Source organism: Amblyomma americanum, chromosome 2 (assembly GCF_052857255.1).
Source record: "Amblyomma americanum isolate KBUSLIRL-KWMA chromosome 2, ASM5285725v1, whole genome shotgun sequence".
Lineage (NCBI taxonomy): Eukaryota > Metazoa > Arthropoda > Arachnida > Ixodida > Ixodidae > Amblyomma > Amblyomma americanum.
The window spans coordinates 5,260,740-5,287,765 of NC_135498.1; the positions used below are offsets into that span (position 1 = coordinate 5,260,740).

Below are 27,026 nucleotides of genomic sequence, written 5' to 3' on the forward strand. Positions count from 1 at the left end.
AATTTTTCGTCACGAAACTAGACTTCAGGGCTAGGAAAGGAAATAATTCTAGAAATCAAAAATTTTCACCAAATCGACCAGCTTAACAAGAGGACAAGTCGGCCTGGCTGGTGCGTGGTCATGCGGCTAAAAACAGCGCTAAGCGAGACAGGAGATCGGGGACACGACTCTGTCCCCACTTTTCGCGCAGCGCGACACGTACGTATGTCAGCAGACGATGAGCGCATGTCTGCTCCGGCGAAACAACGCCAGCACTTCCCCTCACTACTGTCCCGAAGTAAAATCATTCCGTCTAGTGCAGAGTGTCAAAACTTGTTTTATTCAATGCCTAGCGCGTAAATAAACGGCAGGAACGCTTTCTACATGTTTAGTACTAACCATATATACAATACACAGTGGCAAACTATTTCTCTTTATAGGCCGCACGTGGACAACGCGAGCTCGTGTACTTCGACAAATTAGTAAGTTGGAAGCATCGACCATTGCTGTGATTCGCAGAAACCGGAAACGCGCCTACAAGCCTTGAAAACCCGCGCACAACACCTATCCGCGACGCCACTCCCCGACCTTTTGCCTACCACGAGCTCGCTAGCGACTGCAGCGCCACCTCGTTTGTTTACAAACATGCAGGAGGTCCATATGGATGGAGACAATTGTTTTGCATGCAGGTTAAAGAGGCCAATAATAATTCCTGGATTCAATGAGGTGTTGTTTCTTTTTTTAAGACCAAGTTCAGCTTGCAATATGTACTATGCGTGTAGACATCACGAAAAAAGACAGTGAATAGTGAGCGCTCGGGATAGAATCTAACAACGCAATGAAGTACCTCTCACAACAAACCCTTGCTTGCCATGCTAATTTCTCCAGTTTATATTTCAATGCACAGTTACTGATCAAACCGTGATGTCATGTGCGCTTTTCACCCGCCGCGGTGGCTCATTGGTTAGGAAATTAATTCGGAGCTCTCCACTACAGCGTCCCTTATAGCCCGTAACGCTTTGGCACTTTGAACCCACAATTTAGTTTTACAATGTTCGGAATGCAGATAAAGAGGGAACAGCCTACGGGGGGCAGCCACTTCAGAAACTAGTGCTAACGCGAACATTAGTCATACTTGTGGCTATACAAACCGAGCTCTCTCCCTCGTTTGAAGACATGCCACAAAGGCTCGATGAGTTCAATAAAGGCAGTGGAAATCATTACTGATCAGAATTCATATTGTCTGCCTGTTTACAGCGTGATGCCAATGCATTTATCGCGCGCGCCTTTCTCGCTGGCTGCTTGATCGGGCGCGCAACGCAGGTACCGTGACCATGAGAATTTTCCCTAAGCACATTATGTAAGTGCAAGCACAGATTTCAAGCCATAGAAAGAGGCAGTGTATTCAGGATCAGATCCATGTCGTAGCCGAGCTTGGTGACACTCGTCTGTGGCAAGCATTTTGCACGAATGCGGATTGGGTCGACCCACACAGCTGCGACATCGGACACGTCGAAATTCAAACAGTACTTCCTTCTCAGATGCCATCTCTGCAGAAATAAAATCTTCACGCACCCGTATAAATGGCAACACACATGCGCAAACTTCTGCCATGCTTGCTGCAGCAATAGGGAAGCCGGGAAAAGTGCCCTGCCTGTTTTGTGCGGCCACCGCTAAGTGGCTTTCAGTGGCGCCCTATAACTAGGTGGCGTCAGCCGCTCCTCGGTTCAAAGCCTAATGCCGGAACCCCTCCTATCTAGGCTTGAAGGAGCTCGACGAAGTGAATGCAGAATAAAACAAGCCGGAACTTACGTGAAATGTGCCACGGGTTTGGTATATCAAATCCCGCTCTAGTGTGGTTACATGTATGAACGCACAGGGAGCATGTGCAGTCAATTTGAAACAAAGAAGGCGCAAATTTGCCGGCTCATTGCATTACATGCAAAGGTTGTGAGCCATGATTTAAGAACACCGAGATTCAAGGCAGGAGTAATAACAAAGTAAAAGTAGACCATGAGCCCCCCCCCTAGACACGTGTGTCTACAGCATGGAGGGTTGATAGCCAGGTGCTCGGCACGCGTATATGCCTCTGATGGTGCCCTCGAAGCAGCGGCGTGGACTGTTGTAGCCTTGCAGTAACCATCCTGTGCTTATCCTGGCTGTCACACAAGTTTTGAAAATGGTGATAGTTTTCGCTCTGATTTATCATTTTCCATTCGATACAGCTGCAGTCATCGAGGAAAAAAATGAGGAGGGAGCGTCACACGACATTTCTGAAGCCTAGACAAAAAAAAAAAAAAGTTGGAAAGTACCATGGGAAAGAAGCCCTCATGTGAGAAGGCAGCAGTAGCTCAAAGCAGATTTTCGCTTTGTGCAGTGGCCCAGCCCATGGAACCGCAGACGAACTCGGTACAAATTCCACTGGAGAGGCGCTGTGCCAGAGCTTGTACGTGCAATTTCACTAAAAGACACCATAAATCAAGCTGGCTTGCAGTATGGCAACTGTGAAGGGCCTATTTGAGGGCCGAAGGCAGCGGTGTCAGAGGAGGATAGCTTGTGAAGGCTGAGTGTGTGTGATGTCATGCTCTCCCTCCTAGTTTTTTTTCCTCCATGGCTGCAATTCGGGGAAGCCACCCTAGCCAAAACTTAGCCTACCACCACTACGTGCTGGCAGTGCTGTGCGGGAAAGCTCACCTAATTGGCACTCAGTTTTTTGCAGCCTCCACACTCGCTGCAAGTGCCTTTGAAATGGCACCTGACCTTTGGAAAAGGTCTCCCTGTTTCTCTAGCAAGGACTGCCTGAGCTACCGTCCCTTCAGTGACTAAGTTTCATTGCTTTTGCATGCGTTTTACCATTCTGAATTGGCAATTAAAACATTATTTTTCACTGTTCTGGAAAGCACATCATTCATTAGCCGATAAATCTCATTTCTTCAATTCAGTGGAAGTGATAAGCCTTTTCTCTGGGACTCTTCAGAGATTCGCCACAACTCCAGTGTGTGTGTGCACACCTTGCGGCGGGAGTAGTTGGCACGTGAGGCACTCCAGGCAAGCACGTAGACAGCCTGACTGGTGGCCATGCACAGCGTCGATCCGTCCTGAGACATTGCGAACAGGTGGCACTCCTCCACGTCCTCCACCAAGCGCCACTCAGGTGAATCAGCAGCCACTTCCCTGCCGGCCAGCGTCTCCACCCAAGGCTGCATCGCTGACCACTCAGTCAGCTGCAACCTGCGCTCCTGGCCTGCAAAGCAAGACATTAACCCTTTGACATGACATTTTTGTTTCCATCAAAATGAAATAGCGTATTTACTCGCGTACTTTGCGCATCCCAATTTATCAACTTTCTTTCACCTGTATATTTTAAGCTCCTTGCTGCGCCAGACCACCAGTTTGCATGCGAGTGCACACAAGGCAGGCTTGGGAAGATCGGTGCGGCTGCGAAAGGTGCGAGTGCCGAGGGCACCAATTGCACACCGTTTACCCAGCTTGCTCATGCTGGTGGTCACTTTCCCGGATGAACAGTTGCACACATGCTGGATACCGAAACTACCGAACCGTTCGCTGCTAGTCAGCCGGGCCACACGTGAGGGCGCCGTTTTATCACCTGTTCATTCCTTCTGCCTCTGACACTGGCTTTGAGATTGTATCATTGCATGTTTACTGCTTTGAGCTGTGCATGCGCTGTTCTGCCATCCCACGGGGACTTCCCTTACTTCCTCCCTAATTACTTTTTTGTTTGTCCTCTCAGAAAAATATTAAATAAAAAATTTTAAATAGTGAGGGAGGGAGCCCATACCAGCAACCCTTTGCTGGACTTAAAGCCAATTCAAGATAAATGGAAAAGCAGGGAAGTAAAAAAAAAGAGAGAGAAAATCAATGTCCATGGTGCCAAAGCATAGAGCTCCAGGCAAGGTGAGCAGGGGAAAAAGGCATCTGGGAGGTAGTAGCTGAAAGTGGAAGAAAAAGAGAACAGTTTCACAAGAACCAGAGAACAGCAATAATATAAAAAAGCAGAAGCAGGGGAAAAAAACTGATAAAGAGCATTTGTGCGCAGAAACTGTAAGGCAACTAAAACACTGCAAGAGATTTTTTTTCAGCACACCTTAAAGATCCCCAGGTGGTCCTCAAAATTATTCCTTCCTTCTTTGACTCCCTCCTTCATCCCTTCCCTTACAGCACTGCTCCAGTGTCCACCCAGATATGTGAGACAGTTACTGCATCATTTCCTTTCCTCAAAACCAATTTTCAATTTTTTTCAATTTTCAACAGTTAAGAAGACACCAAAGGGATAGCAACGCAGAGGTGAAAAGCACAAAAAAAAGAAGTATGGCAGACAACCTATGAACAAAAGACACATGAAAACATCACAGGATAGGGAGAATGGCCAAAGAATGGACCCCAAGAATGGACCCCATGCCGCCCAGAATAACAACCAGATGTGTTCGGTCACGCTGCAGTTTTTCTTCAATGCCAGGTGTCAGGCGACCTCGGTAAGAATCCAGCAGCAATATAAATTCTGGATACAGCAATGCACCTGGCCTTCAATCCCAAATGCTGCAAATCTAATCTATGATGAGTTCCGAGTCCATCCAACCTTTTTCGTGACAGCGCATGATAACATTGTTTGGGAATGATACTTTCGGGATAGTCTTCCAGCAAAAAATTGTGAACGGAGGGAGCTTGTGGCCGTCAGACAAACATGCCAGCATAACTGTTATTTGATTTTTTCATTTCCAGTGCTTATAATGCAAACTTTGCATTCACCAGACTTGTAAAGTGTCCTAGCCATTGGAATGTCAAGGTATATGGGGATTTGGTCGGCATTGCCAATGTGTCCAAGTGGCATGTCGGTAGAGCAGCGGAGATCAATGACATACCGCTGAAACTCACGAAGTTTTGACACGAAGTCGCCGGGTAGCTTCTGACAAATAAATGCAATGCGTCGAAGGGGAAAACCGGCCCTTCACATGAACGTCTGCATAGAACTGCGCAATGCCTTGGATAGGTTTACCACCAAACCCATATCTCATGAAAATTCACTTGCTTTGCACTGAAGCATCTCAATACTCATATAAAGAAGTCGGGAAAGTTGTTCTTCTCAGACTGTTGCAAGTGAACAACTCCTCGCGATGCTTCCTCGATCCCCTTATTGACGATTCGTTGACGTCCAGGCTTCTTGCAGCCACTGAGTTACAAACCTTTTCGGCGAGTACAATAGCGTTGCGTTTGAAGCCAGTGGAAAATAATGTGAGAGCATGCTGAAAAGAATGCTGAATAGAATGCGCTGCCTGCATAGCTGCCTGAGGTGTCAGTCACGTGGCACGTTGGCTTTCCGTCCGCTCCTCTGGCAGCAATCATTTGACACTCATGCAAGTGCCAGTCCTCCGAGGTGACTTCCATCAATTTGCAGTCACAGAGACCACGCAACCTTACTTTATGTTGCATGTCTTTGTCAAAAGATGGTGCTCTCTCTTTGCTGGCAGACTTTTGTCACCGTCATTTACTCTTCTTTTTTTGTGTTTGCAACCAGGTTCGTGCCTCGGCCTAGCCATGGTCCACGTGTATTGGTTGACCGGCGAGTTTGGAGTGTTTTATTTTGAAAAAGCAGGTTGATCAACATGCAAGTAACTGCGAGTTATTAAGTGCATTTAATAATGAGTGTTTGGTGCCCTTCTTGGCATTTTTATGCCCAGTATTCGAATGTAATGCAGGGGGTGACTTTTCAGTTCTATTCTCGGTAAAAAAATTTGCAAAGCATTCGAGTAAATATGGTAATACCTAAATATTATATTCAGGCTTTAAAGGAGTACAGACACGTACCTTTCAGGAGCGTGTTTTCTTTGAAATGATGCATAAGGCATTATTATAGATGGATTAACACACTGTATTTCTCCTGCAACTGCTACTTAATTTATAATCGAATTTCTTTCTCGTGCTGTTTCGGTTTTGGTTTCAAAAGCCAAACAATGACTGTGATGTCAATGTGTGCTTAAAGGTCACATGAGGCACAAAAAACTGCAATATAATCACTGCTTTGTCGTTTTAATTCACTACAATGCTACATCCAGCCTGCCTCAAGAGATGGAATGACAACAAACGTAAAAGCAGTGATTATATTGCAGTTTTTTTCATACTTCACGTGACCTATAAGCGCACGCTGACATCACATTCGATTATAAATTACTTAGCGTCGTAGGCAAATACCATGCGGTGATTCATGCACAGTAGTGTCTGTTGCATCATTGTACAAAAACATGCCACCAAAATTAAGTGTGTGTAATGCTTTAAGGAAGACAATTTGTCAGTTTTCCAGCTCGAAATACCATATATAAACGCATGTAAGGGCAGCACCCGTGTATGAGCTGCACCCTGTTTTCTCAAAGGAAATATTAAAAATGAAGTGAATGGTCAAACACAGGAAACATGAACGCGGGTGACGCATGGACGCAACTTTGTGTGCTTTTGTTGATAGATGGACGGACAGACATACTGTTACGGTACGCAGTCGCCAAGCGAAGACGACATTGTTGTGTCGCTGAGTAGTCGACGAAGACGCTGCCGCTAGTGCTTGTGTGCTTACTAAGGAGAAGAAGAAGAAGAAGTGCTTGTGTGACCCGTTTCGTGGTGTGTCTACTGTGTAAGGCATACCGTTTTTGCTGCTGACCTCGTAATAATACGATATGGATTTTCAACTCTTACAAAAAATTTATTGAAACTTTTTCTTGCTTGAAATTTGATGCTTGATTATTCGGACTTCATTGCAGCACTGCGACATGGCCCAAAGAGGCAATGAATAAGAGTGCCTGAAATTTCCGACACATCGCAATGATTGTTCGATTTTTCGGACCTTGTTCACATTCACCGCCAATACCCAAGCCATTATATGAAGTGTACAGTGGAACCTTGTTAATTCAAACTGCAAGGGAGATAAATTCAAACTGCAAGGGAGATAGAAAACTTGATCAAACAATATTTGGGGCTGGTATTCTCTACGGGTCGGCACATTGCACCCGCATGGTCTTGAATTCACTGTTCTTGGACGTGGTCTGCTGCAGTAGTCGCTGCACAGTAGTCACAGTTCATGGAACTCGTCTCTGCTGAGTCTTTCATCCCATATACAGGAAGAGGTAGCGGTGAATGCGTGGGAGGCGTACAGCTTCATGGAGGCCGCGAGCAGAAGAAAACAGTGGTGCTTTTCAAAGCGAGATGAGCGTACCAGCCGCAAAACGCACCGCAGCTGCGACTATTCTATCGCAAAACCGTCAACAACTTGCGTTTTGATGATAAGCAAGATGCCTCTCATAACACGCTGGCCACCACAGAGCACATATTGATGGCTATGCGATGCCAATTTCGGCTCTAGTCACTAGGCCTTTGTCACTAGGCTGTTTGTTGGCTCTTAACCTTCTGCCATCTTCGTCTTCTCGTTCTGGGCCCTTCGTACCGCGGGCACAATGCAGTTCCCGCAGCGGCGCGCGCATTCACATTCACATCTAGACTTCGTCCCAACCCATGCATTCGACATGTGACGGCAGTACAGCCATTTTGCGGTGAAAGGAGTCACTGCCCGTCACCTGTGTATACATAATGTGCAGCAAGGTTTAGTAATGAGGAGCTTCAGAATGTGCACAAGGCTACTGATCCCTTTTTCCGGCACATTGGCAGTAAGTTACTCATTTTTTTCTTTGCCAAAATTTTCAGGACTGCCCGATCTTTCGGACGTTTTTGTGGCCCCTAGGGAGTCCGAAATATCGCTCGCTGCCTATAAGTATGGTACAGGGGGCCTTACCAGGAGGTAGTTTCGCTCAGAAAACCAAAGCCAACTTACAGGCGTGCACTGCGACTACAAAACCAACGCTTACCACATGTTACCACGCTTACCACATATTGCAAGCACCACGCCCAGAGGCCCACACACAGCCACTTGAAAGACCGCAGGAACCGCTGCAACTTGCCGCCGCACAGTCCTGGCCATGAGGTCAACAACATAGAGTCCTTCCATGGCACCCAAGAGAAGGCACTGCGAAGGACACAAAGGTGCAGTGTGCCACAACGCCCAGATGGAGGAATACGCCAGAGTGCGAAGTCTGCCCTCTCCTGGCAAAATGCAGTATCGCGACAATGAAGTAACGTGCAGAGGCGAAGTTCTGACACTCCAGAATGCAGTGCCAGTATGAAATGGGCAGCATATGTGAAGGATGCTGTAAAGCGGGCTTGCACGAAGTGCTATTTCAAACTGAGCCTTAATGCATACTCACATTAGGTACGCTATTTCCCGAGTTTAGAGTGCGTGACTCTAACGTATGCGTTGAAACAGCGTTTTCAGTACGGCGACTCTCTTCAAAAAAGGACCCCTCGCTTTAGAGTGGATTTGTCATTGTTCCTCAACTTTTTCAGTACGTTCACTGATCCCTTCTCGCCTACAGAAAAATCAATGAGCGATAAATTCGCTTTATTTTTTATTTAGAGTGACGATGCTGCCACTTCTAGGCTTAAAGAGGAGCGTCGGTGAGTAAAAAAAAAAAAAGATGGCACCACTAGGCTGCAGCTATCGTTAAGTATCCAGTAGCATATATGTGACAAACAGCGTAGCTTTCTATAAAATCCCAGAGTTTAGAACATGTAAGCTTGCATTATACAACGCTATTATAAAACTGCCTAATGTTTCTTCAGTGTTCGCTGTGTAGACAGCACCTACTTACACTCTTTCCCAACCATATCTGCAAACGTTGCACCATCCTCATTGGCTGAGGAGGTCTCTAACCTCCATAGTGCTGCAAGGAACTTAAAAAATGGAGTGAACAAAAGATTTTTAGTCCTTTTATCTTACACCGTGTTTTGGCCTACAATACAAGCTAGCAAAAGTACCTGCTCAATTGTTTTGGCACACACTGGTGCTGTACCGAAAGTTCAGGCTCTGCTAGCAAACATGCAGACAAACATCGCAGCACTGCGCAAATGACGACTGCACGTCATTCTCCGCAGATTTTCTTCAGCTGCTCACCTCGTAGGACAACTCGTGAACACAGTTGATGTCCAGCATGTGGTCACTTCCGAGCCTCAGCACTGTATCGCCAGCGTTGCACTTCTGAGATAACAGAATAAAAAAACCGCCACAGAATTCTTGCCTGCCCTAATACCAGTTGACAACAGGATACATGCAACGGTCTACAGTTCGCCACCAGCACTTTTTAGTTACATGCAGTTTTCTTGTACAGGAAACAGGAATTTCACATGTGCCCCATAAGTGGCTGCAGCTGTCGTCAAGGGAATCGTTTACCAAGCTAACAAACAAATGCCAACAAGAACAGAACTCCTTTAGGACCTCAAAAGCCTTTAAGCAGTATACTAGTCTACATACTGAGCAGCAGTGTGCTCACAACTTCACAATGCAGAGTGATTTTTATAGTAATAAAGTTCCAGTAAATTATTCAGGTTTATTGGGAGGGTTTAACGTCCCAAAGCGACTCAGGCTGTGAGAGACGCCGTAGTGAAGGGCTACGGAAATTTCGACCACCTGGAGTTCTTTAACGTGCACTGACATCACACAGTACACGAGCTTTTAGAATTTCGCCTCCATCGAAATTTTACCGCCGCGGCCGGGTTTGATGCGGCCGGGATCAAACCCGTGTCTTTCGGGCCAGCAGCCGAGCACCATAACCACTCAGCCACCGCGGCAGCTCGGGGTAAATTATTCAGTTCATAATCATTTTGCGCAAGCCAAAAGGCAGTGCAGCTCAAAAAAACAATTTCCTAAATTTGAGAACACCCATGACAACAGGAGAGGGGGATACCACTACCTTGCCTCATTTGAAAGAGCATTATGAGACTGTTCGATTTTCAGAAATGGTATGTTGCCTTTCCTAACTATAACTATTTTTATTTACTTTTTTGTCACACTTAGAAGTATTCAAAATTAGTTTCTCTGTGCAAATTAAAAAGCAACAATAAGCGTCTTTTTTTGTGTTTTCTTACTGCCTGCCTTTCATGCTAACCTAGGTTTCCTATTTGCTCCAATTCTTTTCAATACACATCGGAGGGCAGGATTTATATTTTATGTACACTGAGCTCTCATTAATTCGAATTTGCTTAATTCTGCCCTCTGATGATCCAAACAGACCCTTCAGTCCTGTCAACTTGAAGTCTATTAAAAGGCTCCCCTTAGTCCAAACTGTGCACCATATGAACAACCTTCCAGTTTCTTTCAATTTTGATTCCTTTATAGTTGACAGCATTTTCAAATTCCACGATCCACCCATTCCTGTCCCAGACACCTCAAATAAATGGTTCACCACTAAATACTTACAGATGGGTCAATGTTGTGCCCAGCGCAAGTTTCAAGGACAGACACCCACATCTGCTTTTCAGCAAATGATGGCACCATAATGTAGAGGCACCTGCATGGAAGCATAAGAGAAAGATGGGAATTGTTGCTAAGATCACCGAGACTGACAGCTCACAGGTATAATTTGCTGGTGTGGCAGCCATGGATGCCCTTCTTTCCACACTGTTAGAGAACCCAGCTGCAAACCCCAGCTTTCAGGTGATCCTGACGGTACACTTTAGCACCAACTTGCCCTTAACAAGCGAAAAATGAAAAAAAAAAAGGGATACAAGCACCCATTCTGTCATTCTTGGGGAAAAATAAAATTCAAGAACTAACGTCTGTGGCTCCTAGACCTTTCATCCTCCATGGAGAAAATGGACCTTTTCACCCTCAGCCTCAATTCATACTCCCCAACGCTCGAGGAAAAACTCATGCACCAGATGTCGGACGTTCACATTCCAATACTAGACAAGTCGCAGAGGGCATGCATGGTGCTCTATGAAAGTGGCCAGAAGGTTTACAAGTGGGAGCATTCGACTTGCTGGGATGTCACTGGCAAAGTCACTTCAAGATGCGGAACACTCACTGATTGGTTCCTGAGTCTCTTGGCACATTGTACCTGATGAGCAGACGGGTGGGAAGTACATGCAAGTGATCCTGGGTGAGTAGCAATGGCAAGTTCTAAAGGGCAGTTCTCAAGTGCACAGTTCTACTCAAGGAAATCGTTATGGCCAGAGGGCCACATTCACAGCCAGCAAATCAAAGGGCTGCTGACAGCAGTTGTACCCAAGCTTTGTTCTTGGTAAAAGTAAATTCTGAGGCTCCCTCTGGCTATGCCAATGCTGTTTTAAAATCAAAATACGCATTTAGTGCTGAGAAAATTGGATCCAAATATTTTTATTTCGCAACTAAATTCAAACTCATGACATGTAGATCAAAATAGCACTCCAATGTCAAAAGAGAACTCCATGATTACCATATAAGGGGGGCCATAGCTCTGATATCCCCAAAAATGGACAAAAAAATAAATTTTTTTCAAAAATTGTTTTATCAACTTGTATACCCAATTTTTTAAGCTGTCCCGAAGTTTCACTGTTAAAATCAACTGCGAAGTACTCTAAAAAAAAACTGTTTCCTGAACTGCAGCAGCTCTGCATTGCGGGGAAATACTCAAACAATAGACGTTATTCTCCGTTACAGTTTCCTGCCTAGATATTCACTTTGTGGATCACATTTCTTCAATATCTATTTTGATACAGTCGCCGACCGATTTTTCGGACCCTCTAGGGACCGCAAAAACGACCGAAAAAACAGGCAGTCCGGAAAATAAAATTTCCCCGAAAAAAATCACAATTGTGCTAGAGAAAGAGGTCAGTTGTATTGCACACATTCTTAAGCTCCTAATTACTAAATTTCGCCACGCGACACGTGCACAGACGACAGGCGGCGACCACTTTCAAGAGTTCGGCCTGGCTGTGCTGCCCTCAGCATGTCGCCGATAAATGCATGGGTTGGGACAAAGTCTAAACGGGAAAGCGAACATGCCGCTGCGGGAACTGCATTGCGCCCACAGTACGAATGAGAACGCGAAGATGGCGAAACAATAAGAACCGAGAAATGGCTGAAGCCAGCGCTTCGTCGGCGCTGGCCTTCGTCATTAGGCCTAGCGACTAGAGCCAACGTCGGCATCGTATTCAGCGATATGCACTCTGCGGTGGCTTGCGTATAACGAGGGGCATCTTGCCTGTCATCGAAACGCCAGTTCTTTACTGTTTTACTATAGAAAAGTCGGATTTCTGGTGCGTTTTGCCGCGGGTACACTGACCTCGCTTTAAAATGCACCACCATTTCCTCCCGCGCTCGCCGTCTCTGTGAAGCTGTATGCCTCCTACGAGCTTCGCTGCTACCTTTTTCCGTATTCGAAACAACAGACTTGGCATAGATGAGTTCCGCGAACTCTGACTGCTTTTCAAGTTCGTGTGGCGGAAGACGTTCAAGAACTGTACGAATTTGAAAACACGTGGGCGCAATGTGCCGACTCGCACAGAATTTCAGTATCACAAGAGGCACCTACCTTTTAAGTTTGAATTTCGTTTTATCTGATCAAATTTTCGATCTCTCCTGCAGTTTGAATTAATGAGGTCCCACTGTACGCATTATATGGCGGCTTGGGTACTGGCAGCGAGTGCAAATGAGGTCCGAAAAATCAAGCGACCAGTTGCGGTGCGTCCGAAATTTCAGGCGCTCTTATATATTTTTTATTTATTTTTTATTATAGATACCTCAAGGGCCCTTGAGGGCTTTACATGAGGGGTGGGCTAACAACCTGGTGTTAATAGAACATAGTTTCGATGGCTTTCTTGAAATGGTCCGAGGTTTGTAAGAAGGATGGTACTGGTGGGAAGACTGTTCCAGTCACGCGCTGTTTGGATGAAGAAGGAATGAAGATGGGTCACGGTGCGAGCAGGAAGTGGGTAAACGGCCTTGTGGCGGCTTGTGCGGGCTGAAGAACGATGAGCAGGTTGGATAGGACAGTTGTGAGTAAAGTTATGATATATTTTGTGATACAAGCATAGCCTTGCAACAATACGTCGTTGCTTGAGGTTAGGTAGCCATGCATTATTTTTCAGGGAGGTAACACTGGTGGAGTATAAGTAGTTTGAGTAGATGAATCTAATGGCGCGATTTTGCGCAAGTTCAACACAGTGGGTTAGGTTAAGTTGAGCGGGGTCCCAGATGGCTGTTGCGTATTCTAACTTTGGCCGAATTAATGTTTTATAAGCTAGCAATTTAACTGCTGGTGAAGCTAGACGTAAATTACGATGTAGGTAGCCGAGAGTTTTGTTAACATTGTTAATTATCCGCGTTATATGGGTAGACCAGTTAAGGGTACCTGAGATGTCAACACCAAGATACTTAATGCAGTTGCGGGGTAAAACACTAGAACCGTTCAGAAGATAATTTGGGGTAGGGTAATTTTGTCGTCTGTGAAAGGAAACAAGCGCAGTTTTGTTAGTGTTTAAGACCATCAGCCATCTACGACACCACTCCTCCAGCCTTAATAGATCACCCTGAAGAACATCATTATCTGCTGCACTATTAATAGAACGGTAAATAACACAATCGTCGGCGAATAAGCGGATGTTTGACGAGATATTATTAGGCAAGTCATTGATGTAAATTAAGAAAAGGAGAGGGCGAAGAACTGTACCTTGCGGCACACCAGAGAGTATGTCAGAGTGAAGAAGATTTGTTGTTGGCTTCAACAAACTGCTGACGATTAGTGAGGAAAGCCTGTATCCAGTTGAAGACGAGCGGGTCAAGATTTAGTTGTGAAAGCTTTAGTAGTAGGCGTTTGTGAGAGACTTTGTCGAAAGCCTTCTCGAAGTCGATGAAGAGAGCGTCAACAGGTATGTTAAGGTCTACATTAGTACTTATGTCGTGAAGGAATAAGGCAAGTTGAGAGTCACATGAAAGTCCTTTTTGAAATCCGTGCTGGTTAGGGTGAAAGAACTTAAAAGATGTAAGGAAATTTGTGATTTGCGAGTAAATAACGTGCTCCATAATTTTGGAACAGATGCTGGTTAGAGATATGGGCCGGTAGTTAGTAGAACCTGGCTTTGGAACTGGAACAATCTTACTCACCTTCCAATCATGAGGGACGATGCTGGATGACAGTGACTGCTGAAAAATGTGGGACAAAATAACACTGGTGATTTCCTTGGTGCTTTTGAGGACTTTGGCATTGATGCCGTCGACACCAGCTAATGAAGTCAATTTTAAAGTTTCGATTAGTTTGAAGATTCCTTGGGGTGAAAATATGATATCTGGCATGATGGGATGGTTATACGAAGAAACATACGGGAGGTTATCATCTGGTTCTCTTGTAAAAATAGAAGAAAAGGTTAGATTGAGTATTTCTGCTACCTCGTCACTGGGGACAGGCTGTCCTGCTTGATCCATTAATGAAACTGATTTGTCTTTATCTTTGGGATTAATTGCTTTCCAAAATTGTTTTGGGTTAGTTCGAAGTAAGTTAGGCAGGGTGGTTTCATAAAAGGAACGTTTAGGTTTAGTAATTTCCGAATTATATAATTTGGACGTGGTGGGGTATTTCTGCCACGCCTCTGGACTCTCGGTAAATTTGGCTGTACGGAATTGGCGATTCTTCTTGTTTTTAAGACGCTTGAGTGCAGGATTAAACCAACGGGAGGAACTACGCTCGCTAATGCTTATGGTTGGAATATAGGTAATGATTAGTTCCTGCATTTTAGACTTGAACATTAACCAGTTTTGCTTGACAGATCGCGTCCAGAAATCAACAGATAGGAATTCCCAAAACCTGGTAAGTTCTTCGTTGAAATCTCGATAATTACCCTTTTCATACAAAGTCAGTTTTTTTGTTGCTTTTGGCTGCGCGGTTCAGTCTGGTTAAGAATGTGCCATGGATTACTTTATGATCGCTAATTTCATCTAGGTATGACAGCGAAGGAATTCTATCGGGGTGGGTTGTAAGCACAAGATCCAGGATGTTAGCTGAATGATGGGTATGCCTAGTTGCTGATTCAACCATCTGGGATAGTGAAAATGTTAGGCATGTGTTAACAGAATTGCTTTCAGTATTATTTTTCGAGAGGGAGAGGGCAAGGTCAGACCAAGTAATATCAGGAAAGTTAAAGTCACCGAACATAACAATAGGGGCATGTGGATACAGAGATCTTAAAGAGTTAAGTGCGTCATGGAACTGGGGCACGAATGAGCTGTCGGAATCAGGCGGGCGATAGCATGCGCCTAGGATGATATGGGGGTGTGCAGTTCGACAGCATACGAACATGATTTCTAAAGAAGTATGAATGGATACTCTGTGGCAATTCAAATCAGGTTGAGTAGCGATGAGAGCACCACCGCCGCGTCTGTTGCTGCGGTCGGCACGAAAAACTTGGAAGTCTGGGCGGGAAGGAAAAATCTCTGAATTATCTATAGATGAATTCAGCCATGTCTCGGTTAACGCGATGACATTACAATCTGAAGAATCGATAAGGTTACCAAGGATGTCGCGTTTGGGTAGCACGCTCCTAATATTAGTGGAAAGGAAAGAGAGGGATTTCTTTGTACAGTCCTGGTTGGCACGCGCCAATTGCTATATTGGCTCTATGGGCCACGTCGCGGTGCCGCGAAAAGGTGCGAATAATCAAGAATGTCCGAAAAATCAGGCTTCCGGGGTCATCGACTGTATTTGTCTGCTTGCACTCCTAGGAGAACAGTGCAGGTCAAAATATTCCTTGTTTTAAAATTTGAGAATTTTAAATTTTTTGTTAAATTTTCTTCTCACTCTGGATGTGTCAATGGACACTGTATCGCAAGAATTCAAAACCAAAATTTGTGCTTCGCAAAAAGAAAAAAGAACATTCGAAGAATGTCTTGACCAGTAGCATGCTACTAGTAGGAATGCAATGGATGTTGAACCAGTTTCCTGCCACATTTTCTTAACTCTGCAGTCTTTTCACAAAATGCAGAGAAAAATACATTTATTAGAAAACAATTTTCTGGAGATACAACAGGAAAACTTTGTCAGAGTAGACAAATTAGTTTCTAATGTGCTAAAAAAAGTTTTCCTGTAAATATATCAGGACAATAATTTTTGATAAAAGCTGCGTGCCCCCTTAAAAGTGTATGGGGGTGCAGCCTAGGCTCACGAATCTGTTCACAAGAAACTGTTTTGACACATCGCAGTTTGCTTGCAAATACAGCCAACAATGAAGATACCTGTATCTCAATTTTTGACATTTTCTATCATGCAAAGCCTGTTTCTTGTTAGAATGGGCCAATTTCGGTTTGTCCTCAGTGTCCTGCTAAAGCAGCGGCCACGCAGACTCGAATGCGGGCTGGTTGCAGCGCATGAGCTGCAACTAGAACTGTGATCAGCCGTTTGAATGCCCATAAGGTAGTCACACTCACTTGGGCGGCCAGCAGGTGGTGCGGGGCTTGTGCTCCACTTTGAAGGTGTAGGGCAGGTCCGACTTGGCCGTGCCCAGCAACTCAGTGGCAGACACTGCACCGCTCACCAGCACCTCGCCATCCAATGGTGACAGGCTTATCTGGTCGTGGCATGCAGACTGCAGCTGCTCTGCGTAAGCTTCCTCTCCTTGGCACGCACTGTCGCCCACTGGTCCGATGGGCTCCAACGCATGGTCCAAGATGTAGAGTGTGCCCCGGCAAACAACCAGGAAGCACTTGTTCCAGCTCTGCTTGCCACTGCTGGACCTGCATTCAAGTCGAAGCACATCAGAGGTAGATGCTTGCAAGCTGCATTGACACAGGAAGACAGATGAGGAACGCATTCTATCAAGGAATTCTCAAGGGCGAAGCATTTCTTTGCCTGCACAATCTAGGTGTTTTCACAGCTTTGCAATATAGTTCACCAGTACCTGACATGCCTCACTCAGGCTGCTGTTCATGGAGTTCATCTTCCTAACCTTTCACTCTTTCTAGCTAGTTTTAATGCGACAGCGTTAAAGGCCTCGTTCACCAGAAAATCCGGTGTCGGCATTGAGCAAAAAATCATGGTCATGGCTCTAGCAGGCGGTCTCCAGTGAGCAACCTAGGAGGCAGGTGGGCCACCTAGGTTACGTGACCTTGTGGCGTCATCACAACCTGCCCACCATGGAAGGTGGCAGTTAAACTAATGATTGGTCGCTCGGGAAGAGCAATATGGGCCGCTCAAGGCCCACAGCTGAGAGCACCTGCCATCGCATGCAGGGCAGTGGTGCACCGCTTAACCGCTGCACCAGGAGGGGTATGAGGAGGACTTCCAGGGATCTATGAATGTGAAGTAGAGAATGACCTTCTGCACATGTGGGAACTAACCCATTATGCTATATTGCATCATGCCCTTGAGGTGGAGCTCAAGTGTCCCCTCCAATCTTTTATTGGGCTGCTCGAGACATCCTATCCTTTGCACCATTATGCTGGGTGCTTCCTTTGTGTGTACATTTATGATGTTCTTGCATCATGCATTCATCTTCTGCCTTTACATTTGACTTCTATTTGTGTAAAGTGCACCACACTTATATTAGGCTGTTGTCTTTTGTACATTCAAGTTTCATGCAGTCACTCAGAGGAAAAACAGCTGCCGTGATCATTCATCCATTACAAGAATGCTGGGAAGTGTGAATCCTGTATTTGGCTTGGACACTGAGTACCGTACTTGAATGATTGCAAGTCGATCTATCTTTTTAATTTGAAAATCCGAAGTGGGGTGGAGGGGTCGTCGACTTACAATTGAAACCAAAGCATGCACCATGAATAAAGGCGAGACAAACTAGATATCAGGGATGCTGCAGCAATATTGCCATTTTATGTTTGGCCAAATATTTAGGGGAATCCCCCAAGGTGGAGAAGATTTGTAATACGGGAGTACTTACTCACTGACATCCACCCGAGCGCAGCCATACGGCTACAAAGGAAAGCTATACAGCTTTCTCAGAAACTTCATATTTAAAGAAAAATTCGCCCTGCTCCGGGGATCTCCCGGGACCACCACTTCACCAGAGCAGTCGCTCTACCAACTGAACCAGGAAGGCAAGCTTATATTAGGGCGAAAGCGAATTAGTCAATAACTCGAAGTGGGAACAGCATTGGTCAAATGTTTAGGGGAATCCCCAAAGGTGAAGTAGATTTGTAATAAGGGAGTAATTACTCAGACATCCACCCGAGCGCAGCCATACGGCTGCAGAGGAAAGCTATACAGCTATACATATTTCTACCCAGATCATCATTTTCAACCGAACACTAGCCAGGCCAAATAGGAAGTTTAAAATTCCTGGCATTCCCTTGGTGGATGAACTGCTCTTCGAGAAATTCGCATTGACAATGGTGCCCCTCCTAAAGCCCAATTTTGAAATCTCTGTTTTGTGCCAACACCTAAATGAATATGATGTCATGCATTTAAACATAAGTTAAGGAGTCATAGAATCTGCAAAGAATCCAATCTCCTCACACCATATATATGCAGCCCAGACCTTTTCACAGTAGCACCAATGGCACCCTCATCCCTTAGCAGACAAGTAGCAGAATGTGGCGAAGTGCAGAAGTTATTTGCTTCAAGCAGAGCCACACTTGATGTAATTTAGAAGTACTGTATTTTGGATACTTGCCTTCTCCATAGCAAAGCTCTCTGTTCAATTTTGAAGTTGCCTCTACCAGACAGCAGCTCACGCTACACAGAAAATGCTGGACTAAAGGGTGCAGTCAGCATATTTGCAAGCATGGCCACTGCAGTGAATCTCTTAGCTGCAGGCAGATAACTTATCTGGGAGCAAATTCAGTTCTTTCACTGATGCCATGGTTCGTTAAACGCTTGAAACCATTAGTTTTTCACAGCATGACCTAGAGGAGACTACTACTTGAATGACACGCATCTAGCTGAAAAAAAAAAGGGATGGCACAACGCGTAGCATTTGAATTTGGGGTCATTCCACGCCAAACGACCCAGACGTTGCGCTCGACCATCTGCACTTTGTTCAAAAAAATTCATGGAAACTTATCGTAATGTGTGTAATGAAAGCCTGCAATATTACTGCCGACAAAAATTTATTCGTGAGGTGAGGGCAGTTTGAATACTTAGATGTGGCGAGAAACCAGGCACTGCTCACTAATTATTAACAAGTTCAAATTTTTAGAAAACACTCCAAAAATTTGTTCTTTGACACTTGCACAGATTCTGCCTTCCGATATAATTCGGAGGACACAGCTTTACATCGCATAAGTATTAAAAAAATATTAAAAAATATGAAAATGTACCATTTTTGTCGTTTTTTTGTTTTAAATATCAACTTGCTCTCGGAAATTCAGAAATAGCCATTTTGTTCCCCTAGATGTCTAGTACCTATAATAAATGTTACAGGTGATGATACTGCGTACACAGAAGTAAAAAAAATACTAATCTTGCAAAAAGTGCGTTTTGAGCCAAAAACACTCATTAATTTCACCTTGAGGTGGTCCAAGCAAAAATGCAAACAATAGCGTGTGACGTCGAATGGTTTATTACCTTTAATTTCTGAAATTTTTATTGAAGTTCTTTTTGTTTAAAGCGAGAAAAGAATTTTTGAAGTTGAGCTCTCGCGCCGCAAGTTGCGTTTTCTTTTAACGCCTCTTCATCGCAGGAACACGGCAACTGGCATGGCACGACACTTATGGCCAGATAACTTCGTTTGCTGCCGTTCGCTGTCGTGCATTTTTAGGGCTGGAGCTAAAGAAGATATCGCTCAACTTTCGGCGGATGGTATGCAATAAACAAGATCGTTTTCGCTTTCGAAGTTCGAACAGACCCGCTTTGGTGCAGGGTGGCCAAGAGAAGAAAAACAAGGGTATTCAACGTGCTGTCTCACATGGACCACGAGGAGGGCTGACCAGCTGGCATGGCAGGCGTATCACAAGTGCTTTATTTATATCTGAAAAAGATCTCGGAGAGAGCGCGCCTCGCGCCTCGGAGCACATGCACGTGAAGGTGTGAAGTGCGCACCGCTACAGCGAGTAACGCGAGACGCTCTGGCGGTGAACGCGGCCCGCTCGCGCATAGGTGTGTCGCTCGCATGAAGGTACTTCGCCAGCATAGTGGCTCGTCTACAGTTGTCGCTGGAGTATTATGCCAAAATTGCACTGATTAAATCAAATACAACAAACACATCACATCGGAAACAACCGGGCATGAGCCTCTGACGGCCACTAAGGTCAGGTACCACGTGGTGCTACAGCGTAGCGGATTGTTTCAACACCGAATCATTCTCGTCATTTCCAGATCGGCGTCTCACAAGCTCTTATGCTGGTGATTGTCTGTCATGGTGCCAACAAGAATGACTGACTGCGACAGAACCACACCGAACAACTAGCTCACTTGGGCATGTGCCGCACTAGCAACGTTAAGAGAACCTTTTCCCGCGAATACTTGTGCACCTAATCAATGTTCCCATGCTTGCCTGCAGTGCAAACCTCACTTAAGGACAAGAACTATGGATTTTGAGAGGCTACAGTGTCGGCAGTATCGTGCTCTGCGGTGAAGAGGCATTAAGAGACGACGCAACTTGCGGCCTGAAAGCTCAACTTCAAAAATTATTTTCTCGCTTTAAATCAAAATTACTTCGATTAAAAATTCAGAAATGAAAGGCAATAAACCTTTTTACGTAACCCGCTATTGTTTGCATTTTTACTTGGACCACCTCAGGGTGAAATTAATGAGTGTTTTTGGCTCAAAATGCACTTTTTGCAACATTAGTATTTCTTTTTAATTCTGTGTACGCAGTTTCATCACCTATAACATTTACTATAGGTACTAGACATCTAGAGAAACAAAATGACTGTTTCTTAATTTCCGAGAGTAAGTTGATATTTAAAACAAAAAACAACAAAAATGGTACATTTTCATAATTTTTCGATTTTTTAAAAATACTTATGCGATGTAAAGCTGCATTTTCCGAATTATATCAGAAGGCAGAATCTGTGCAAATGTCAATTAAAAAACATTTTGGAGTATATGCTAAAAATTTGAACTTGTTATTAATTATTGAGCAGTGCCTGGTTTCTCGGCATTTCTAAGTATTCAAATTGCCCTCACCTCACGAATAAATTTTTTTCGGCAGAAATGTTTCATTCTTTCATTAAGCACATGACAATAAGTTTCCATGAATTTTTTAAATCAAATTGGAGATGGTCGAGCACAACGCCTGGGACGTTTGGCGTGGAATGACCCTTTGGCATTTTTCTAGTCGACACTCTGTACTAGCACCAGCCTTTTCCATACCATTTTCCTAAGTTATACAAAAAAAGCATGTAACATGTTGCATTTTTACGAAAATACATACGAAGACTTTCACTATAAAATATGTAAACTACTAGTACCCACAAGCCTTTTCTTTCAAATGAGTGCACATGCAGTCACATAAACATACTTGTGTAGTAGCATTCAATTGGTGGACATGTGAGGGCTCACATTACTTTTGCATGAAATGCTGAACTTGCTGTAGACAATGCAACACACCAGCAAACACATTGTTTGTGAAAGGCTGATTCTAGCTGGCTAATAATTACTGCAGCATAGTTGGCACATCAGTATCTATATAACATGTACATGCCAACACTTAACTCTCTCTGCACTGGAAAAATACTGTAATTGTTTAGGTTGTTGCTTTCAGCAACTGTGACCATCAGACACTTCCTTCAGACTTGCACATTCAGGCTGCAAGAAAAACCATCAGTATCCTTAATCTTGGTATAACACCTCAAAATAAAATGGCTCAAGACGCCCACACTGAGGCTGCATGACAAGAGTAAATATTTCATCTTTCTCTCATATTTCTCTGGTAGAAAAACAACGCTTAGATGAGTCATGTGGTACTAATACTATCATGAAAAAATGCTCTTTCCACTACACTGCAGGAGGAATTTACAAGCAAGTGAAGCACTCTCCATCTTCTTGCTCACATTTTCTAGTAAACAATTCAACAAGACAGGAGAACGGGAGACCTATTTGCCTCACCTGCCACTCTCAGTCAGTCATCATATAAAAGAACAAAAAACAGATCGTGTGCAAGTCCTTTACTTTAGTGCCAGCAATGCTGTATCTTGAACTTGACCACGATTAAAGTGTAGTAGCACACACAGCTTAAGCATATGAGCTCAGCAAAAACAAGATTACAATGGTACAGTGCTCCTTTGATTTCCATGTGGCATGATGAAAAGTTGCAACAGTTGCAAACACAGAAGCCAATATTTGACATCCAAGAGTTGCCTTTTGCAGCCTTTTAACGGTATGGTTGATAAAACATACTTCTAGGACTTGCAAGCACTCTATTGCAAAGCAAACATAATGCAACTCAGTGCTCTACTATTTTCAGTCTAATTTTGAGAATATATCATTAAGTGGCTTGCATTCGAATTTCACACATCTGTGGCATACTTGCCTTCCACGTCTACAACAAAATGAAACATGCTTTCATCTAAAAAATGCCAAATCAAGACAGAATTCTACTAAGCAAAAAGAACTAACACCATCTGTCATAAAGACAACAAAGGAGTAATGGAGGTCTTCAGAGTAGCTGTTTTGCCGTCCTAGCAACAGAGGGTACCACTTCTGCGTGCACAGCAGCTTTTTTCAACAATTTCTGAGCTGCCACTTGCAACTGTTCCAGATGGCGGCATAAAAAAAAATTTGTTTTCGACAAGGATGGCAAAACCACAGCCAAACATCACAATCTACACGGCTGTAAAATTTTCGCTGTGTGAAATTCAAGCACTAACCAGTCTCTTTTACCAAACTCCAAAAGCAACGCAAAATCAGTGTTTTGGTATTTTCTGAACATGACTGCATACATACGCTCACAAAACACCATAGGTAAGTGGGCACTCAATTTGAATGTGTATTCTACATGTACAATATGTTTCCTGTTTAACAAAATTTTCTCCTTGACAGATTTATTTTTTTGTGCAGGACAGCCCACACCAAACTAAGATAACATTCATTTAGCTTCATCCCTTTGCTGAAAAACAACAATCCAGAATGTGTCTAAAAAACAAACATGAAATAGTAGCTCAAATACTAGATAAATGCATTCGATGCTATTTTAAAACAAAGCAAAGTCCAGCCACACAGGGTGCACAAAAAGTTGTGTGCTTGCACCCTAATAAATTCATTCTCAGCTAGTGTTCCACAAAAGCATTTACTGTATTTACTCATGTAATGAACCCACGTCCCACTTTTGCAACTGAGAATTTACTCTTTTTTTTTTTTAAGTGTGAGCTCTTAGCATGTTCCCTAGCTTTGAGTCATCCGCAGAGAAGACGTTGGCAGCTCACCAGGAGGCTAAGTGCTGATAACATCACGGTGTGTTTATCTTTTGATGAGAGCTCCTGCAAGGGTGGTGCGCTCAGCGAACTTGGCAGAACGTCAAGGTGCTGTGTGCTCTTGACAGGCGCGCCAGTGTGAGTGGCTTGCTCAGTGCATTGCATGGCTGCGCCAGCGTATGCTTAGAAAGTCGGTGAGTGCTTGAGCATTCGGGGGGAGCGCAGCAGCTTATACCAGAACGCTATAAAACATCCTGCGCATTGAACTGCTATGGACGAAGCAGGGCCATCAGACACCCAAGCAAACTGGCGACCTCCAGATCAGGAGCAAAAATGCCTGACCCCCATGAGTCTTTTTTTCAACCTCGCATTAAAAACATGGCCAGTGTTCAGCGTGTTCACTTTAACACGCCGTGATGGCCCGCACCATCAATTATCACAAAATTGTCAGATTGCGCCATCATACAGCAAACATGTTTCGAAGTGACCGATGCTGAATACCAGCGACACGAACGCAGCTGGCCGCATGCTTTTGCTGAAGATGGACGGAAGAATTAAAAACAAGTGGGCAGGCAAGCAGATGTATGATGTGAAATTTTTATTCTCGCAATAAATCTGCTAAAACCTTTTTTTCCTGAGGAATGAACCTTCCCCCTAGTTAACATCAACTTTTCTGGAAAAAAAGAAAGTGGGATCATTACACTAGTAAATACATTAATTGCTGCACAGGATACTACTTAACTAAATCAAATCGCACTTCCACAACACCAGAGTGCACGAGTGCTTCAAATTGTGCACCAATAAATGCATCAATATGCATACACAAATACTACACAAAACTGCAACCCAACACAACACATAAACGTGCTTAAACTATTGGAAACCTTAAATAAAAGGACACCAAGGTAGGTTGCAACAAAACAACACCAAACTAGTATTTGCATAATATGTCTAGACATATGTGCAGTTATCTCCAAGCGACATGCCAAGAGTTGATGACAGGTGCTCACAACATCATGCTGAAACATTCGCTGATGTAAAACATAATACACGAAGTAGCTTCCAGCCCATCTCGAAGAAGGCAGCAGTTACAGCACAAAAATGCAAGCATTTAAAGCCAAGCACAAGCTTGCAACATTCAGTGACAGGAAACCTGAGACAATACATTTATTTTCAGTAGTGACACATTCTGGCAAAACTGCAATCAAGTCAATTAAGCAAGAATGAAAGCTGTGTTGAAAAATTAAATTAATAGAAACACAGCTTCAGCTAGCAATGGAGTTGCCTGCACTACACTCTTGGTGCAGAGGTCCGAAGTCCTAAATTAGGCAGTTTAATGAATGTTCCACAAATAATAAAACAAAGAGCAAAAAGAATGAGTGCGGAAAGTACATAGCACTCATTCTTGCCTAATCTTCTATCCTTCATCCAGCGTTTGGCTGCTTCAAAGACCAAGACTGCTGTTTGCCTTACCCTCTTATAAGCGGCCCAGCTACAGAAGTTTATAGTCTACCGTACTGTTCTTCCGACAGGCGCGGTAGACTGCTAACTTTTGCAAAAGACGATAATTGCCATGTTCACTAGTTCCCAAGGTTTGTAGTGCAAACAGGCTGGATGCCCACAAAGCAAAGATAATATGCCAGTGCCAGATGGGAAAGACAAGTGCAAAAGAAAGTGCAAACTGAAGATGCAAGAAGTGCAACTGTGAATCAAAATGTAGCATGCTTGGTTACACGTGGAGAGTCTGAGAGTGAGCCTGTGAGCACCAACACCAAGCTTATAAGCAAGCCCCAATTCCAAGCAGCATGCATAGCAATGAACAGATGGAGGGGCCCCATAGCAAAGCAGGTGATGATGGCAGATGAAGGTCGTGCTGCTGAAGAGGAGCCGTGATTTCTAGAAGGGTCGTCACCTGAGCACCTTGACCCAGCCACGAGGCAGCGAGCTGTCAAAGGTCACCTCGCACACGTCGGGGGCAAACTTGACGTGCTGGCCCGATGTTGGTCGTGACGGTGCAGACGCTGAGGAGCGCTCGGTGGCCACGGAGTCCGAGAACTCACGAACGTACCCAGCAGGGACTCCACATGTGCTTGGTATGGATGTGGAGCACTTGGGATGGCATACTGCCCCACATTCTGCAATGAGAGAAACACCGAGAGGGCAATCAAAATCCCCTCCAATTATTTTACTTTGGCTGACCACAACATATGAAACAACAAAACACTGCAGCTAAACACTACGAGCGTGACCTCTCAGGTATATGCTGAGAAGTGATAGGCACCCACTTTGCTAAATGTAGGGCTGGCCTAACCGTGTACTAGATGCCTATCTCATGAGGGACTGTGATTAATGCACTGAATCATGAAGCAAGACAGGCATGAGCACCAATTCTGTTAGCTCACAGTGTGTCTGGCGCACCAGATTAATGCCTTCGCAAATTGATGTGAAAGCCATCCTCTAAAGCTCCAGACGAATGAAGATGATTATGTTTTCATTTTACCAGCGTATGGGCAGCTTTACTAACAAGCACTATGGCCACTGTTAAAAAGCTTGTACCCAGTGGAAACTGCTTAGCAACTGGCAGCATTGGGGATTGAACACAGCATGTCATGCATGCCTTTTATGCATGTTGTGCCTGCTTTGAAAAGGACGCTGAGGGCAACTCCATCCAATTATTGCTCTTAACAAAAATGTATTCTCTGGCTCCTTCTGCCCATGCTGATGCTTCTCTGACAGCAAAATACGCATTTATCGCCAAGATTATTGGATTTTAAAACCTTCCTGGCAGTTAATTAAACTTGTCATGCATTTACCGCCATTTTGAAGAGAATGGCAATGTAGTGTAGCCTCTGGGATTCGTGGTGAAACTGGGGTCAATCAAAGCATTTTTGGCCTTCTTTAGCTTATGACAGCGCCATTTTTGGTTAGGGTAGCGTGTTTAGATTAAAACAAGGTACTGTATTTACTCACGCAATTTCCGCACCCCGAATTTATAAAAAAAACTTTTACTCGCATATTTTGCGCTCTTTGCTAAGCAGGCCACACCAGCATGCACACGGGTGATTGCAGGGCAGGCTTTGGAAGACCGGCTGTGACCGGAAGTGCCGCTGCGAAAGACGAGTTGTAAAAAAAAATTAGCTGTGGTTTAGCTTTGGGTAAACCTGGTGAGAAGCGAAAGAAACCCCCGACTCTGCGTCGCTGGTTGACGCACCGCCTGAAGAACCTTCCGCTGTTTCTCTTCGCCCCCGGTAGCACTCTTCCGTCATTTCTCGACGCATGTCGCACATTCTTCTTCTGTCTCTTCGGCACAGCGTTTCTTCCTAGCCTCATTGAAACGTTAAAGCTTCATTTTCCGGCGCGCTATCACGACCGGATGTTCTTCCTCCGCCATCGCAAAACTGGTTTCTACCCCCCCCCCCCCCCCCCCCCCCCCCCCCCCCCCTGGCTCGCCGTTGGTATGTATACACAGCTCTCCATTAACGTCACAGATGGTGGCTCTCCCCCCCGTTGTCAAGCTGAGTATCTATCTCCATGACTGATGTGCTTGTTTACTCAAATTCCATTTATATGACGTCGTCATACAGCATCGCAAGTTGTCCCAGGTCTTCAACCTTTGATCTTGACCTTCAAGAGATTTGGGGGTGGCCCCATCTTGGTTTGGCATATATGCACCACCATAGACTATGTGACTTTGCTCCACGGTTTGGCCTCTTAACGCTTTTCAAGGTGATAAACAGAACTACACTACCCTCTTGAAAACCTGGCATAGTAAAGCTTTTGCTTCAATGACACTGACTTTGACCTTTGAGAGATTTGGGGGTGGCCCACCATCTTGGTTTGGCATATACAGCCACCATGGCCTACGTGAATGCTCCATAGA

At 44.5% G+C, this 27,026-nt stretch overlaps 1 protein-coding gene across 10 annotated transcripts in view; it reads right to left on the reverse strand.

Moving 5' to 3' along the window:
* The window catches only part of LOC144120462 (citron Rho-interacting kinase-like), a 140,301-nt gene that overhangs the window by 14,773 nt on the left and 98,502 nt on the right, over positions 1-27,026 (reverse strand). For 5 of the 10 annotated variants that reach the window (XM_077652881.1, XM_077652876.1, XM_077652878.1 and 2 more), the window contains 7 exons: positions 25,059-25,281; positions 16,268-16,573; positions 13,955-13,993; positions 10,289-10,379; positions 8,987-9,070; positions 7,864-8,002; positions 2,991-3,223 (listed from right to left, as the gene is read on the reverse strand). In XM_077652881.1, the coding sequence (XP_077509007.1) occupies positions 2,991-3,223; positions 7,864-8,002; positions 8,987-9,070; positions 10,289-10,379; positions 13,955-13,993; positions 16,268-16,573; positions 25,059-25,281 (1,115 nt within the window). The remainder of the gene's footprint in view (positions 1-2,990; positions 3,224-7,863; positions 8,003-8,986; positions 9,071-10,288; positions 10,380-13,954; positions 13,994-16,267; positions 16,574-25,058; positions 25,282-27,026) is intronic. The other 5 variants (XM_077652883.1, XM_077652880.1, XM_077652882.1 and 2 more) reach the window with 2 other exon arrangements.